The sequence below is a fragment of the Anabrus simplex genome, chromosome 5 (genome assembly GCF_040414725.1).
Source record: "Anabrus simplex isolate iqAnaSimp1 chromosome 5, ASM4041472v1, whole genome shotgun sequence".
NCBI lineage: Eukaryota > Metazoa > Arthropoda > Insecta > Orthoptera > Tettigoniidae > Anabrus > Anabrus simplex.
In genome coordinates, this window is record NC_090269.1 from 258,374,883 (window position 1) to 258,391,507 (window position 16,625).

General features: G+C 41.5%; 1 protein-coding gene across 1 annotated transcript in view; it reads right to left on the reverse strand.

Annotated features, from left to right (window-relative positions):
* LOC136874481 (phenoloxidase-activating factor 2) overlaps window positions 1–14,739 on the reverse strand; it is a 55,145-nt gene extending 40,406 nt beyond the window's left edge. Inside the window, exon 1 of the mRNA XM_067148110.2 lies at window positions 14,543–14,739. Within this exon, the coding sequence (XP_067004211.2) occupies window positions 14,543–14,739 (197 nt within the window). The remainder of the gene's footprint in view (window positions 1–14,542) is intronic.
* Window positions 14,740–16,625: the final 1,886 nt, after the last annotated feature.

Below are 16,625 nucleotides of genomic sequence, written 5' to 3' on the forward strand. Positions count from 1 at the left end.
GATTCGAACCTACTATCTCCCGGATGCAAGCTCACAGCCGCGCGCCTCTACGCGCACGGCCAACTCGCCCGGTAGGGAGGGATTCAGTTAGGTGGAAATGTAGTAAGCAGTTTGGCCTATGCTGACGATTAGGTCTTAATGGCAGACTGTGCCGAAAGCCTGCACTCTAATATCTTGGAACTTGAAAATAGGTGCAATGAGTATGGTATGAAAATGAGCCCCTCGAAGACTAAACTGATGTCAGTAGGTAAGAAATTCAACAGAATTGAATGTCAGATTGGTGATACAAAGCTAGATCAGGTCGATAATTTCAAGTATTTAGATTGTGTGTTCTCCCAGGATGGTAATATTGTAAGTGAGATTGAATCAAGGTGTAGTAAAGGTAATGCAGTGAGCTCGCAGTTGCGATCAGCAGTATTCTGTAAGAAGGAAGTCAGTTCCCAGACGAAACTACCTTTACATCGGTCTGTTTTCAGACCAACTTTGCTTTACGGGAGCGAAAGCTGGGTGGACTCAGGATATCTTATTCATAAGTTAGAAGTAACTGACATGAAAGTAGCAAGAATGATTGCTGGTACTCGGGTACTCGGAATGAGGAGATATAGGCTAATTTAGGAATGAACTCGATGGATGAAGCTGTACGCATAAATCGGCTATGGTGGTGGCGTCATGTGAGGCGAATGGAGGAGGATAGGTTACCTAGGAGAATAATGGACTCTGCTATGGAGGGTAAGATAAGTAGAGGGAGACCAAGACGACGATGGTTAGACTCGGTTTCTACCGATTTAAAGATAAGAGGTATAGAACTAAATGAGGCCACAACACTAGTCGCAAATCGAGGACTGTGGCGACTTTTAGTAAAATCTCAGAGGCTTGCAGACTGAACGCTGAAAGGCATAACAGTCTATAATGATAATGTATGTATGTAATGTATTTATTTATTTTATTTATTTATTTATTTATTTATTTATTTATTTATTTATTTATTTATTTATTTGCCTTCTTTCAATTGGCGAAGTTTGGCCATCTCTTACACTTATTACACTTACAATACTTTTCTTCAGATATATTGTTATAATTTAATAGAATTACACTATACTAACACACACGCTATCACTCTCACTCATACTTATAAAGAAATTAAAATATTTTATTGTACAGTAACCATTATGAAATGATATTACTCAAACACACACACAAAATAAATGCACATATTACACAATTATCGACTAGGTCTACACATACCAAAAAACACAGTCTGTCGCCATGCATACACTCACCTGTATACCCCACACAGGAGCCACTAGCTTTTAATAGGTAATCTCGGCAAGATCTCTCGAATTCAGTTAATGAGTCACTGTCCCTGACACTGATTAGTAAGGAATTCCAAAGTCTGAAACCGGTCACAGTAAAATAATTGTTATACGTAGATGAATGGTAAAGTCCGACTCGTTGGCTGAATGGTCAGCGAACTGGCCTTCGGTTCAGAGGGTTCCGGGTTCGATTCCCGGCCGGGTCGGGGATTTTTATCGTTTCCGATTAATTCTTCTGGCTCAGGGACTGGGTGTTTGTGTCCGTTCCAACACTTTACTCTTCATATTCAGACAACATACCACGCTACCAACCACCACAGAAACACGCAATAGTGATTACATCCCTCCATATCGGGTTGGCGTCAGGAAGGGCATCCAGCCGTCAAACAGGGCCAAATCCACGTGTGCGACGCAGATCGCACCCGCGACCCCACATGTGTGGGAAAAAGCGATAGCAAAAGAAGAATGATAAATGAAATGGCGTATGCTTTTAGTGCCGGGATGTGTCCAAGAACTTTGGCTCGCCAGGTGCAGGTCTCTTGATTTGACGTCTGTAGGCGACCTGCGCGTCACGAACAGGATGAAATCATGATGAAGACGACACATACAACCAGTCCCCGTGCCAGGGGAATTAACTAATTATGGTTAAAATTCCCAACCCTGTCGGGAATCGAACCTGAGAGCTCTGTGACCAAAGACCAGCACGCTGACCATTTAGCCATGGAGCCGGACAGATGAATGGTGAAGAGGAATTACTAGGTCAGATCCAGCGCGAGTGTTTACAGTGATGAAGGAAGTTGAATTTAGAGGAAATGTACTGAGGCGAGGAGTCTGTGTATTAATACAAGTATGTGCTATTTACGTCGTTTCCAATCTGTTCCAATCACAGTTTCGAAACACGGTCAAAATCTGATACACTCTTATCTACTCCACCTCACCGCACCACACGATACACAAACTCATTTGTTATTTCTTCGGCACGCCAATGGAATACACTACCCGTCTCTGTCAGAGGAGCCTCACCTGCTAGTTTTAGGCAACTTTGTCACCGCTACCTACTAAGTAATGGAAATATTGTAGATGTAGCTTTCCTCAAACTATAGACTTTATATAATCCCACTGTTATTACTAAGGGGGTTTCCAAGGTTTCTCGGGAAATAAGAAAGGAGATCAGCAGTTACAAATGTATTATATAAATGATGCAGAAATAACAACAAGAATTAGGAAAATTTTAACAATGATTAATATTTTAACATTATATTTCAGCACTTGGCCTTGAGCGAAAAAGTTGCCACAGGCTGTGCGAATAAAAGATAAATAAGTAAGACTATTGTCTTACGACAGCTGCGAAAGTCAGAGTACAAAGTCTGAACAATTGAATTACTTTGAAGGCTGGTTAAACATCAGACCGAATTAAGTTGAATAATTATGAACAATTAATAAGATTAAAGCTATCAAAATAACAAGGTTAAATGTAGGAAATTTTGAGAAAATTTTACGCTGTAGCACAGCAGTTCTTGAATTGAATTTTAGCACAGAATTCTCCGCCGGGGAGTAATAAGTTCAAAGAAAAAGGGACCTTTTGTCCAGTAACTTCATTATTCATTAGAGAGCTGCAGTTAATTTTGTAGACGAACCAGCCGACATCTGGATAAAACGTGTCCATAGACACAATTAGCTAAAATGGTCATTAAGAAAATTCAGTAGATCTTGGTGCAAAAAGACCAAACCCTAGGCTGGTGTTGTTTTCACATCCAAGTGGAAAGCACAAGCCTTTCCACTGTTTTCTCCATTCACAGTCACTTGTTCATAAACTTTACTTGTATATATTACGATGCCACTTATATTTACTGTTTTAGCCTGTCATTTGAGAAGTGTCTGTTCAAAAGGTGCTATTTCCACTTCAATACTTTTTGCTAGTATGGATACATATGTATTGCAGTACTTGAATACTATCGAACACTATCGAATGCCATGAACAATCCAGACCCGATCATGAGTACGACCCATATGCCTTTTATTATACGTTTCCTTGCGTTTTCACACAACTTTCTTAGGGCGGAAATAGCACCTTTAGAACATACACTCCTCATTCGTGAACAAAAGGAGACCAGAATCTGTTTAAATCGGTCGACGTTTTGACTGGCTACGGCGCTCCGAACTGTATTGAGTACGCTTAATCGAGCACTCAAAACACGAGGACCCGCGAGAAGAGATTGCATCGCGCTAAATTTGTTATTGTGCCATTTAGCTGATGTCCTTAGTTACCTAGTGTTATTAGAATATTGAAAGTATCACTCATAGTTTGCCTGAAACAGCCTCAGATAGTCAAGCTGAATTTAGTAACACCAACCTTCCGTATATGCAGCTTATTGGGATGTTATCACTAGACATCGGATTTGTTTGCAAATGCGTATTTTGTTTGCCGATATGTAGACCTCCAAAACCGACAAGAAAGTGCGTTTAAATGTGAAATTGGACACATTAATAAGTTTAATAGTGCATATAGCAAAGCAAAGTCACCTCCGTACAGGCCATGAAGGCCCTTGGAGGAGTGGAAGGTAAAGGCTTCCACCATTGCTAACCTCGGCACGTGATGGGGTAGAGTGGTTAGCTCTACGCCCAGCCGCTTTTGCCCCCAGGAATTAACCTGGTACGCATTTTTGATGTAGGCTGAGTGAACCTCAGGGCCATATTCACCTCCGGAAGTGGAAATCTCGTTTCTTAAATTTCGAACCCACGTCCTTCCGGGCGAACCGGGCACGCCTTTACCACCTCGGCCAAGCAGCCCCTTTAATAGCGCATATACACATGCATATTTGCATATATTTGAGATTAGTGCATATATTTCAATTTTCAGATTTATTGTGCATGTTTTCGAGTTTTATGATGCGTATTTTAACATGTTTTTTTCAAGCAGTCTTCAAGAAAATGTAAGTAATGTCATGAACACTTTCGGCAATTATCAAGACACATTTCCAAATCATAACAGCTAGAATAAATCAAGAAGCTAGGAACACGTGGTTTGCGTCTTGGCGATTCACTGAACATTGTGGAGAACATAAAGAGTGAACTGGAAGGTTTCAAGGAAAGCTCGGATGCCATCTGTAAAACGAAATATCGTGATGTCTTTAAACGAAATTCGGGCTACGATATCATGGTAGCTAAAAACAAAATATTTGACTGCATGTACCCGAATGTTCAACACCTACACTCTCCCGAAATCAAGTACTGTCCTGTCACATTGTAGATGTAGAGAGATCATTAACCCCACTGAAGCTAGTTTTAACAGACAAACACCACCACAGATTTATACCAGAAGGCTGTTGTGGTGTACTGCAAAACAAATTATGGACAGGAAATATAGGGTGTGCAGTGTAACAAGACGTTTGTGTTGTTTTTGTATACGGTTGTCTTACTAATAATAATGTTATTTCCTTTACGTCCCACTAACTACTTTTACGGTTTTTCGGAGACGCCGAGATGCCGGAATTTTGTCCCGCAGAAGTTCTTTTTACGTGCCAGTAAATCTACCGACACGAGGCTGACGTACTTGAGCACCTTCAAATACCACCGGACTGAGCCAGGATCGAACCTGCCACGTTGGGGTCAGAAGGCCAGCCCCTCAACCGTCTGAGCCACTCAGCCCAGCGGTTATCTTACTAAGTGATTTATCACGTGTATTAATTAACACAGTGTGTCTAGAAAATACGTCAGCCTCGTGTCGGTAGATTTACTGGCACGAAAAAGAACTCCTGCGGGACAAAATTCCGGCACCTCGGTGTGAACATTGTTTTAACAATGACCACTGGTAGATTAATACGCCTCACAAACTGTGCACGGATTGTTTGTACTAGAGGAAGAGCCGGAGCTGTAACTAGTGTGATTTTTTGTTTTTCATTCAGCTGTTTATTCATGATCATAATTCTATGTATTGGTGCGGCTGAATCGCTTGTGTCTAGTAAAGGAATGTTACGTTTGCATTACATACAAGTATTTAATAGCATGAAAATAAGTGCCTAATTAGATGTATATTTTACCACGTTTTTCAGCATGCTCATATTGGTGATTTACACAGCATATAAATCCGATCTCTAGTTATCACATCAAAATAATTCCGAACAGGAATACCCCCTCACCCACCCTCCCTCGCCCTTGAACTACAACTCTGATGAGCTTTGCCCTACCAAGTGACCACTGCTCAGCCCGAAGTCCTGGCATGGCCAGTGTAACGAATCATTCTGGTTTTCTAGACAGGGGCCGCCATCTCGCCATCAGATAACTCCTCAATTTTAATCACGCAGGCTGAGTTGACCTCGAAGCAGCCCTCGGATTTTGGTCAAAATCCCTTACCTGGTCCTGAATTGAAACCGGGGCCTGCGGGTGAGAAGCTGACACATTACCTCTAGATAGCGAGGCCGGCCGAAAAGGAATATGAGCCACGTTAATGAATTATGCTGCATTACTCGGTATGAAACGAAAATAAGCAAGGTTAAATCTAATTGATATTAATCCTTTTAGGCAAGACTAGTTTGCACTGGATAGAAAATAGAATTTTTGTAAAATGACGTCTCATACAAGTACAAAATTAAGGGTCATTCTTAAAATATTTCTTATGTTTTTAGCTGCGATTTTGATACATTTATGTTCACAAAAATGTTTCCCTGAAAGCTTCTTGCTTAACTTAAACCCTTTGAAATGAGATGTTGCGATGAAGGTAAATTTTATGTACGAGAGCTGTTAATAAAATAGTGGGAACGTAGTCCAGATACTTGCAGGAGATCGAACATGTGCACAAAGGATATGGGAGTGTTGTCGGTGTTCAATGTGCAGTGTGCATCTAACGGGCATCCAGTTGGTGGTGTTGTTGATGTGTGGCGTTGAAATGAAGAGTGTCGATTTCACCGCTCTAAAGCACGTTTTCAAAAGGTGACCAGTGTACGTGGATAAAAATAGACTTTGCCCGTGGCAAAAATGCATCAGAATGTTATCGAGAAGCAAGTGAGTTGGTCGTGTGGTTAGGATCGCACAGCTGTTAGCTTACATTAGGAAGATAGTGGGTGCGAACCCCACTGTCAACAGCTTTGAAGATGGTTTTCCGTGGTTTCCCATTTTCACACCAGGCAAATTCTGGGGCTGCATATTGCCGTTTAGGATGGTTGCAGGATGGTTCAAGGCGTTTCGTGCAGGTTGGAATAAGACAGCGGATTTGCATCACAAAGGCCACCCGTCCATTCCTCGATATCAGATTGACATTGTGAGTGATCTCGTTTCCGTAGATCATCGATGGACTGTCCTATAATTATCCGTAGACGTTGGTCTCAGTTATCAAGCTGTGTGGCACATACTGACGAAATGTCTTAACATGAGGAAAAATGCGTCCCGTTAGGTTCCACTTCATGTCACCGAAGTACAGAAATGGTGCCGGTACGCAATGTCTGACATCCACCTGGACAGATATCGCAACAGAGGAGAGGCATTCCTGCTGCGTATTGTCACCATTGATGAGACGTGGGCATGAGTCTACGAGCCTGAATTAAAGCGCCAATCGAATGAATGGCGCCGCCCAGGTTCGCCAAGTCTACAGAAATTTCGACAGGAACGACGACTACGTGGATATTATTCTTACGCACGCTGTGTCTGAAGGACAAACCGACAACAGTGATTACTACTGCCGGTTTCTGGAGCGATATCTGCGTCAGGCTATCGTCCACGTTTAATGCTAGACGATCGCTGTATCGTGTACGTTGTCATGTAGTTAACAATGTCAAGCTCTTATTGCAACGGTGGCATTGGGAGGTCTTGGGAAAGCCTCCGTACTCACCAGATATGAGCCCTTGTGAGTTTGTTTCCGAAGTTGAAGGAACCCCTCCGAGGCCGCCCATTTCCTGACATGGCATCTGTACTGCACGCAATTGGGCGCTTCGTCGCTATCATCAACAGAGAACGCCTTGCCATCAGTCCCCAAGGGCTTCCCGACATTTGGAAAAAGGTATTTGCGAGTGACCTCAGTGAAGGAATGTAATGCAATTGTACTTCTTAGTTCATTAAATATTGCATTCTATGAATATTGCCACTACTTTATTTACAACCCTCGTAGGTGAATTTTGCCTAGATTCTTCTCTGGCGTGGCGTGATCTGTGTCTCCTGGTATGGGGCTAGAACAAGTGAGTTCTCGCATTCTCTCTCTCAATCTCACCCTTGGCCTTGACGATATGAAAGTGGCTGAGGTATGAGTGGGTCCTACTACTAGTAATACCATTCCCTGTGCAGCTAGTCGCTTTAATGAATGTTGTGAAACACTTGCTCATAGTGTCGGCTGGTGTATGTAGACTGGTACATCTGTAGAGCTCTTCAGGCTGATGACTCAGCATACAAGGTGTAATTACTCTCAGAATTAAAAGGACACCCAGAACATGTTCAACCATGCCAGCAAACTGTTCTTCTATTTACACTATGTTATAGTAAATTCGCGGTCTAGGAGTAGCACGCCTATCTCTCATTCGGAGACCTCGGGTTCGATTCCTGGCCAGGTCAGGGATTTATTCCTGGATCTGAGGACTGGTTCAGGGTCCACTCACCCTACGTGATTACAATCGAGGAGCTCTCTGACGGTGAGTTATCGTCCCTGAGCCAAGAGGATTCGTCACTCTGACCACGCTCCACTTCATATTCTGCAAACCTTTGTCTTTTTTGGTACATGCACTGCGTTATATCAATCGTACCCATGGACATGACACGAATATGCACGGTCCATTTCAAAAGTTCGGTCCATTCGGAAGGATGTGAGTTGGATTCCCTTTTAGGAAGGAAACAATTCGAAACCAAATTTCCACTTCTGAAGAGCCGCATTGCCTTGAAGTTCACTCAGCGTGCACCAAGAATGAGTTCCAGGTTCGTTCCTGAGATCAAGGGCGGCCAGGCCTAGAGATGATCACTCCTTCTCGCCGAGGTTACGAATAGTGGATGCCTTTGCCTTCCACTCGTGCAATGCCTTTCAATGCCCCGTACAGAATTGACGTTGTTTTAATATTTCAAAACCTGTAAACTAAGGTGAAGCATTATATAGAACATAATACTGCCATCCTTTAGCTCGGGGTCGCCAGGAACTGAGGAGAGAGTAATAATATTTTGAAATCCAAATTATATTGATACGTGCATGATTTTGTTACAATTCATTTCAAAATTGTTATCTTACATATTACAATTTCGCCTACTCACTAATTACACTTGATCTCTAAATTGTAGTTTCTAACATTTTTATCCTAGACGTTATAATAATTATAATTTCGTGTGGCTATTTCTAGCAGAGTGCAGCCCTTTTAAGTCAGACCCTCCGATGAGGGTGGGCGGCATCTGCCATGTCTAGGTAACTGCATGTTATTGTGGTGGAGGATAGTGTGATGTGTGGTGTGTGAGTTGCAGGGATGTCGGGGACAGGACAAACACTCAGCCCCCGGGCCATTGGAATTAACCAATGAAGGTTAAATTACCCGACCCGGCCGGGAATTGAACCCGGGACCCTCTGAACCGAAGGCCAGTACGCTGATCGTTCCGTCAGTGAGTCGGACATCCTAGACGTTAACATTGTTATATAGCCTGAATGACTGACTGTCTGACTTACAGACTGACTGACTGACTGACTGACTAACTGACTGACTGAGTGAATGAATGAATGAATGAATGAATGAATGAATGAATGAATGTATTATCTGAGTGGATTATATTGGTACACTGCATGAATGAATTAACGAATTAATGGATGAATTAAATTATGAATGAATGAATGAATGAATGAATGAATGAATTGCCTGATTGGATTATATTGGTACTGTACCGGTAAAAGAGCCCGACTCTCAGATTATATTTTAAAGTAAGCAAGAATATAGTTCTCAGGGCTAAAACTGGGTGACTAGTAGCTAGGGCTCGGTACAGGAGGTAGGGTCCTATCTACAAGAAAACTTTGATTCTGACTGAACATGAGTTTATTCATATAAGGCATGAAATTGCACATCACCTCCAGGTAGATATAAGTTGTTTTCCACATAGTCCTATAATATGGCTCGGATTCTCCAGTTCACCAAGCCGAGCAGGTTGGAACACGTTCCAGAAGTCCAGGGACTCCGTACAGAAGCGGCTGGACTGTCTGGGTTGGTAGAAGGTAGAGATGCCTCGAACTTTCGAGGCCCAGGTTGAACCACGATGATCCTGGTGATGTTGCAGATAATCATTTACTACCTCAGCTCAATGTGACTGAGAGGGTTGATGTCTCCAAGGTCACTCGCAGTACTGATAAATCTGAGTTCATAAAAACCTTGGGTGATTAACCTATTAGCGAAGTCACTGGTTATTAATCGTCAAGACTTTCATAATTTAACACTCGTAAAATGATATGTCTCTATATACGAGGATTATAAATAATTTCAGAGTTCACCACTAGAAAAAGTTTTCGTCTCTGAATAAATACTGACAAAAAAAACCACAAGTCCCTTCTCATGAAACTATGGCTAAATTTTAAAGTTCATTACTGGCAAAGGTACAAGTCTTTTGAATGAACACGGACGAAAAACATAAGTCCATCCACATGAAGATCTGAATCACTGGCGAAATGTATAAAGTTTTGAATCAACACTGGCGAATGTACAAGTCTTTGAGTGAACATGTACGAAACACATAAGTCCATCCACATGAATAAATTTACAGTCTATCACTGGCGAAATTTATAAGTCTTTGAATCAACACTGGCGAATGTACAAGTCTTTGAGTGAACATGTACGAAAAACACAAGTCCATCCACATGAATAAATTTACAGTCTATCACTGGCAAGGTATCCAAGTCTTTGAATAAACACAGGTGAGATCCTAAATTTATGTTTTAAAGACGTTGAATGAAGTTAGAGTTCATCACCGGCAAAGTTTATAAGCCTTTGAACCAGTACCGGCAAAATCACAAATTTATGCTTACGGGAACTTTGAGCACATTCAGAGATCATCACTAGCAAAGTTTATAAATCACTGTTTATTAGAGGAATGAGTCTCTTAACACTCGCAAATATTGCAAGTTCAATTTATGAAGAATTCGTTCTTTAACACACGTAAATAATACAAGTCCAATTATGAATTTAACACACGTAAATAATACAAGTCCATTTCATGAATAATTGGAAAAATTCCAGTCTCGAACACCCGTAAATATTGTAAGTTCAATTACGAAGACTTAGAAAATGTTCTTTAACACTCGAAATATTGCAAGTCCACTTTAGAATACTTGGAAGAATTCGTTCTCCCACACTCGGAGAAAATACAAGTTAACTTTATGAATACTTAGAAAATTACAGAGTTCCTCGTCGGGACTGTCACTACACGACGATAGTAGCAGCGAGAGTGTCCACGCTGACTACTCAGCTGTAACTGAGTGAACAGGCTACAGTGGGCCCTCCTTTTATTCGATCCGGGACGTCTACGTCACAATACGGCTTGACCGAATATCTCCTGAATCCCTCGATGGATTTACTTGAAACTCGAGTATTGCGACGTTCAGATGATCCCAAACAAGATGGCATATCGCTCAAGCCGCTAGCATAATTATTACGGGAGTTACAAAATTTTCCCCGTCGAACAATCTGGAAGATGTGACGTGGAATCTAGAATATACGAGTCCAGGCTGGGAACACGTGGTGTGACGGGCGGGCGGTCTAGCTAGCCCCTGTGGCTACGTCACAGCTCACAGCTGTCCTTCACTCGCTTGCTTGCCCCGCTGACGGTAAACAAACCAGGCGTGCTCAGAACATTACGCGTGATAATTAAATGTAATTTATACTCAAAAAATACTCATGTACAGGTCGTAACCGGTACAGTACACTGCATGAATGAATAAATTGCCTGACTGGATTATATTAGTACACTGCATGAATGACTAATTTATGAATGACTAATTTATGAATGAATGAATGGATGCATTGCTGATTGGATTATATTGGTACATTGCATGAATGAATGAATGAATGAATGAATGAAGTAATTAATTAATTAATGAGTGAGTGATTGCATGATTGAGTGAGTTGAATGCTCTCATCCTACATCTACGGAACTCCAGCAGATAGGATGAGAACATTCCATGTGGATGAATGCATGACTGAATGAATGGATGATAAATGCAGGAGTGAATAAATAAACTGAATTCATGCATGTATGAAAAAATATCTCTCTGCCCGTCACGGATAACCACCAACTGGGGAGAGAGGTGAAGCAGTATATAACAAAACGTAATAATGGGTGTAGTAATGGCCACTGGGTCGAAATTAGTTAAACATATCGATTCCTACATATTCAACCAACGGGTGTTCATGAAGAGAAATGCAGCGCCTACGAACACACAATTCCATATTATAATGCAAAATATAAGTTAACATCTATAGAAATTTTGGGTCTTATGGTTCGAGCTAATGGCACAATAACATCCAAATTTACACGGTTCTGTAAGCTGTTCAGGCTAGACAATCAACTTACGAACACCGTGCCCTTGGTGGTTGCTAAGAGTTCTGTTGCTTTTTGAGGAATCATTTGTGTAACCTGACTCTTGTGATTAAGATATATAAATCTCATTTACCATCTGATTATAAGATGGTTCGGAATGCTTTGTCTACTGCGCAACCTCTATTTATAGTTCATTCCATGTTAAGAAAACAGTAACGCTCTTATGGCAGCAGGTTTGCCGCATCGAACGGCTCTGCTCAACACCATCAGGGGTAAATGGCGGCAGATAAATTTGTGAAATTCAGTATTTAAGTTCAAGATAAAAAGCGGAAGAAACTAAGCTGCAAATTAATTTTATGAACTAAAGAGTACGGGGGTGTTTACAGGGTCTATTTTTACTTTGTACGGAATCAGAGGTAAACTACGGAACATACAAGAACCTCAGCATTGAAGTGTAAGGTAAACTAGGGCATAAAATAGAACAATAATATTTTTATGGGCTCGAGGGTTGAGGGATACATTTAATAAATTTCACCAGGAAACGCAGGGTACTACTGTGCTGTCGTATCGCTCACGAAAACAACAATAAAATCAAATGCGTCTTAAAAGAGCGGTAAGATTAAAATGCGCTTGAGAAAGAACGACTAAATAACAAAACCAAGCACAAATAAAAAACCCGGTATTTTTTTATCAGTGGAAATTATGGTAGCGGGTAGAGACCCTATTCGGAGGCAGCCCTACCCAGGGAGTTGCATCCCTGGCTATGTGAGTCCCAGAGCACACTGACCCGGTGTGTAGCATCTCGTAAGGGCCCCAGCTCAGGGTTACGAGTGAAGACTTCAACGGCATCTACGGCGGAGAAGGTGGACTTCGGTACGGTGGAGATGGCGGAAGAGGCAACCCCGGCTCGGGGATAAATACCAGTACAATTTATAGAAACCCAACTACCACCGGTATAAGTGGTCCCCCTCTACAAAGGGCCAACAGCCTCTTAGGAGGGTGGATGAAGGGGTGGAGAAAATGGCACCCTCTTGTCCTCGGGGTGAGAACTCACTCCTGAACTTATTGGAGGTCAATGGCGTAGGGTGCGGAAGGCAAGGGGAAACCACCGCATTAAAACACTTGTAGTATCTCTAGTCGCACAGGACAAAATCTATTTACATGTGTACCATTGTACTATTCTTAAGGTAAGATTCCGGTTAAATCAGAATAAACGCGATTGCCCGGGGCGAGGTTAAGTAGAAGGAATGATCCACTGTCATAGAAGTCTACATTGGCCCGATATCAGAATAGAGATAATCATCATGGCGGTGAAAGGACAAAGAAATGGAACTTGGATTGTTGAGCCAAGCCAACACAGAGAACAAAATAAATGCAATTTTAGCAAATATATGTACTACAAGCAAGAGTTGGAATTAAACAAATAAAAATTCAAGATAAGAAGAGTATGTCAGCAAGAGTAATATATTGAGATCTCGCGATATAGAGAAAGAAATATCAACCGAGCGAAATATTTCGTCAAATACGAGGCTATATACTACCAACCAACTTGCTCTAAGACGCCTACACTATTAAGAAGAACAAAGCAGAACAAGGCTACAATACGCAAATAACATCGGCGAGTTATTTAAAACAAACCAACTTTAATCAAATATTTAAGCCAAAATTAGCATTATAAAGAATTGAGATAGAATATAAAGATCAACTTAATCAATCTTGAAAAGAAAAGACACATTGTAATTTTAGTAGACCTTAAGAACATCATTATGCTTAAAGTAATGTCATATGTATTTTCTATTCCCGTCATCACGCAAGAAGAGATGGCATTACGCTAGATGGGCAAGGGACGGCCTGAAATTATCCACATCATGCCATAAGCAGCCGAGACAAAATGTGATGGCAGAACCAGCCGCCATAACCTAACTCTTGTAAAACCTTCAATTATTATGTTTAATATATTTTAATTATCTTTTATTAAATAATAATACGACTATACCCGATAAATATGTATTGCACATTTGTATAACCTCAAATACGTATTGTTAGTATATTTCAATTATTTTTTATGAAATGTTAAGTACGACCATGTTCTGTAAATATGTATTGTATATTTGTATAACCTCAAAATCTGTGTAGTCGAAAACTGTAGAAAACTCTATAATATTCGTACATTGGTTATAATCCACTATCATTCTGTTACATATGGAGGTTTCTGGAAACCTACAGTAATGATTTATTATCCAGATACATGCAGAAGCATTAAGAATGTTGTAGACATGTCCATGCGTGTTTATAAACGGTAATCGAACATTCGAGTTTGATCTACTCCAATCGAGAGGCCGGTCGATCGAATGTCCTTGTATGTTCGAATGTGTTCCATTCAGAATGTTGCAAGAACATTTCCAGAAGTCGATATTTCTAGACTGTTTGTCGAAAGTGCATATATATCGAGTAAAACACAGTCAGAGTTAGCCAGCGTTGGATTCTGTGGTGAAGTCAGTCAGTCAGTGAGATAGTGACCGAGAGGGACAGTGCAGTAAGAGAATGTAGAGTGGGGGTTACAGTGAGTTGATACCTGTATTTGTCAGAATCGACTTGGGTGAGTGGGTTGTGTTTCCCAGCGAACGGCCTCAATAGAACCTCAAACTCAAACACGTAGGAAGATATGTGCAACACAGAGCATTTCCGATCTAGGTCTAGGATAAGTAAACTTCGACTCGAAAACAATATCGCAGAAAGTAGCTTTTCCTGACCTTTTAACGGAGTGAGCTGCTGTCAGAACCATGTTCATGCGGATTAATGAACCTCCACAGCGAAACTTCCAATCCTTCCCTCTCCGTCGGAATATGGCCAACATCCAAGGAAACTCGCCGTACGAAGTTTCGCCGTCTTTGTCACCAGAAAGAATTCTAAGCTTTCCGCCTCTCCGACCACAAGGTGATGGACGCATTCCTTTTTTGGGTTTGCTGGTGGTAGAGGTGGTGGTCGTGGTTGTTGTGCTAATGACCTCAGATTCACTTTCATCCCTGCAACAAACTTCTTCCTCGGGGCATGTTGTTAGTGTGAGAGACCTAAAAGAGATACAAAACTTAGAATTAGGAGAAAGTAGCCTTTACTAAATATTCAACTGAAACAAAATGCTTTGTTAGATATTTAATATTTCATGCAGTTTCATCTGAGAGTTTTCTTCATTAACGGTATTGCTCCTCATATTTACAAAATTCAGAAGATCAAAACTGGAAAACTGGTCAATTTTGAAAACCAGTTGTGTAGTTTATACTCTTGGTATTCTACAAAGGAAAGGGGATTTATAAGTATTTTTAATGCAATGCATTGTTGCGTGAAATGTACTGTATTGAAGTGTTCACTATAATGTGCCTATTTCTTAGTATTTGGAAATCACTGAAAGAAAAATCAAGAGATTTATAATACAAAAGCCATTCTTATTTGTTCAAGTAGACGGTTATTTTGTATGTGATGTCGAAGGGCAATATTGAACGTAGAAGTCTCTCCTACAACAAGAGTTTGCGGTCTGTCAGAAATTTCTCCATCTTTATTGTAAACAACTAAACTCTTCTCAGTGCGTGGGGGTTGATAGAATACATCTGCAGAATTTTCTGCCTATCGTAAGAGGTCGTTAAAATGATAACCCCCGGAGCTCTCGAGTTTAAACCACGGGTCTCCTAGATGAGTCAGCCCCCTCGGTTTCATCTATTCTATCCTCCATCTCGTGTTCAATTCTTGCTCTCTTCTAACACCGACAGCATTAGATTTGCGAGGCCATTGAGATAGCTCCCGTTAATAAAGTATCTGACAACCTCTGAGAACTTAATGTTTGGAAGGGCGATTCTCACGGATCCAGAGTGACTATGGAGGCCTATAAGGGTCGTGAAGACCCTACACAATGCTACAGCTGTCAGAGGTGGGATCACACAGTTAACTAATGTGCCATGCCTCTGAAATGCGTTATGTGCGATGATAACCACTCGGCTGCTGCGTTTCCACTCACTCCGACAGCATCAGCCAAGAGCGTTAATTGCTAGGGCAACCATCTTGCTTCCTGGCGCGGATGTGATACATTCCGCACCATTATGGAGACTAAGACGGTTAAAGGTGCTTTAAGTCTCAGAAAAAGACGACCCTACCCCTCCCGAGGAGTAGATCCCAACTTCTACACTCAAGTGATGAGAGGTGCCTCCGCCCCTCCACTCCATCGAACCCAATCGAACCCTGAGCCCATCGGCACGGCGCCTCCCATATCCGCTCTCTCGGTCATGGGAGATATCTTGGGCCTCCTCAGGTAAATCCAATTTTTCCAGTTTGTTGCCTATTTTAAAAGAGACCGCTAGCCAGCTCCGACAAAGGCATCACAAAGATTCTTTCGAAGAAAGATTTTAATAAAACTAGTCCTCTGAAGAGCAAGACAGGCGAGATCCTCACCACGTGCGAACAACAGCTGAGTAGATGGATAGAACAATGTCAGAGTGCGGTAGATAAGGTAGGAGTTTTGCTAAATGCTGCTATGCGATATTTCACAGAACCATAATTTGTGTCCTCTGCCTGACAATGGACATGACAATCTGTGCTTGGAATTGTCAGGGACATTCTAGTAAGAAATACGAATTTGAGTAGCCTATTTCTGAGTATAAAATCGATATCTGCTAAGGGGAGAGACGTGGCTAAAAACTCATAGGGCATTCAAAATTAAGAACTTTACGACTTACCGTAAAGAGAGCGAGAGTGTGGGTGTCCTCACCACGTCATTGAACCCCTCCCTCTTGGGGCGTTATTGCGCCTCTCGGTATCGAGATTAGACACCAACAGTACCACTACCGA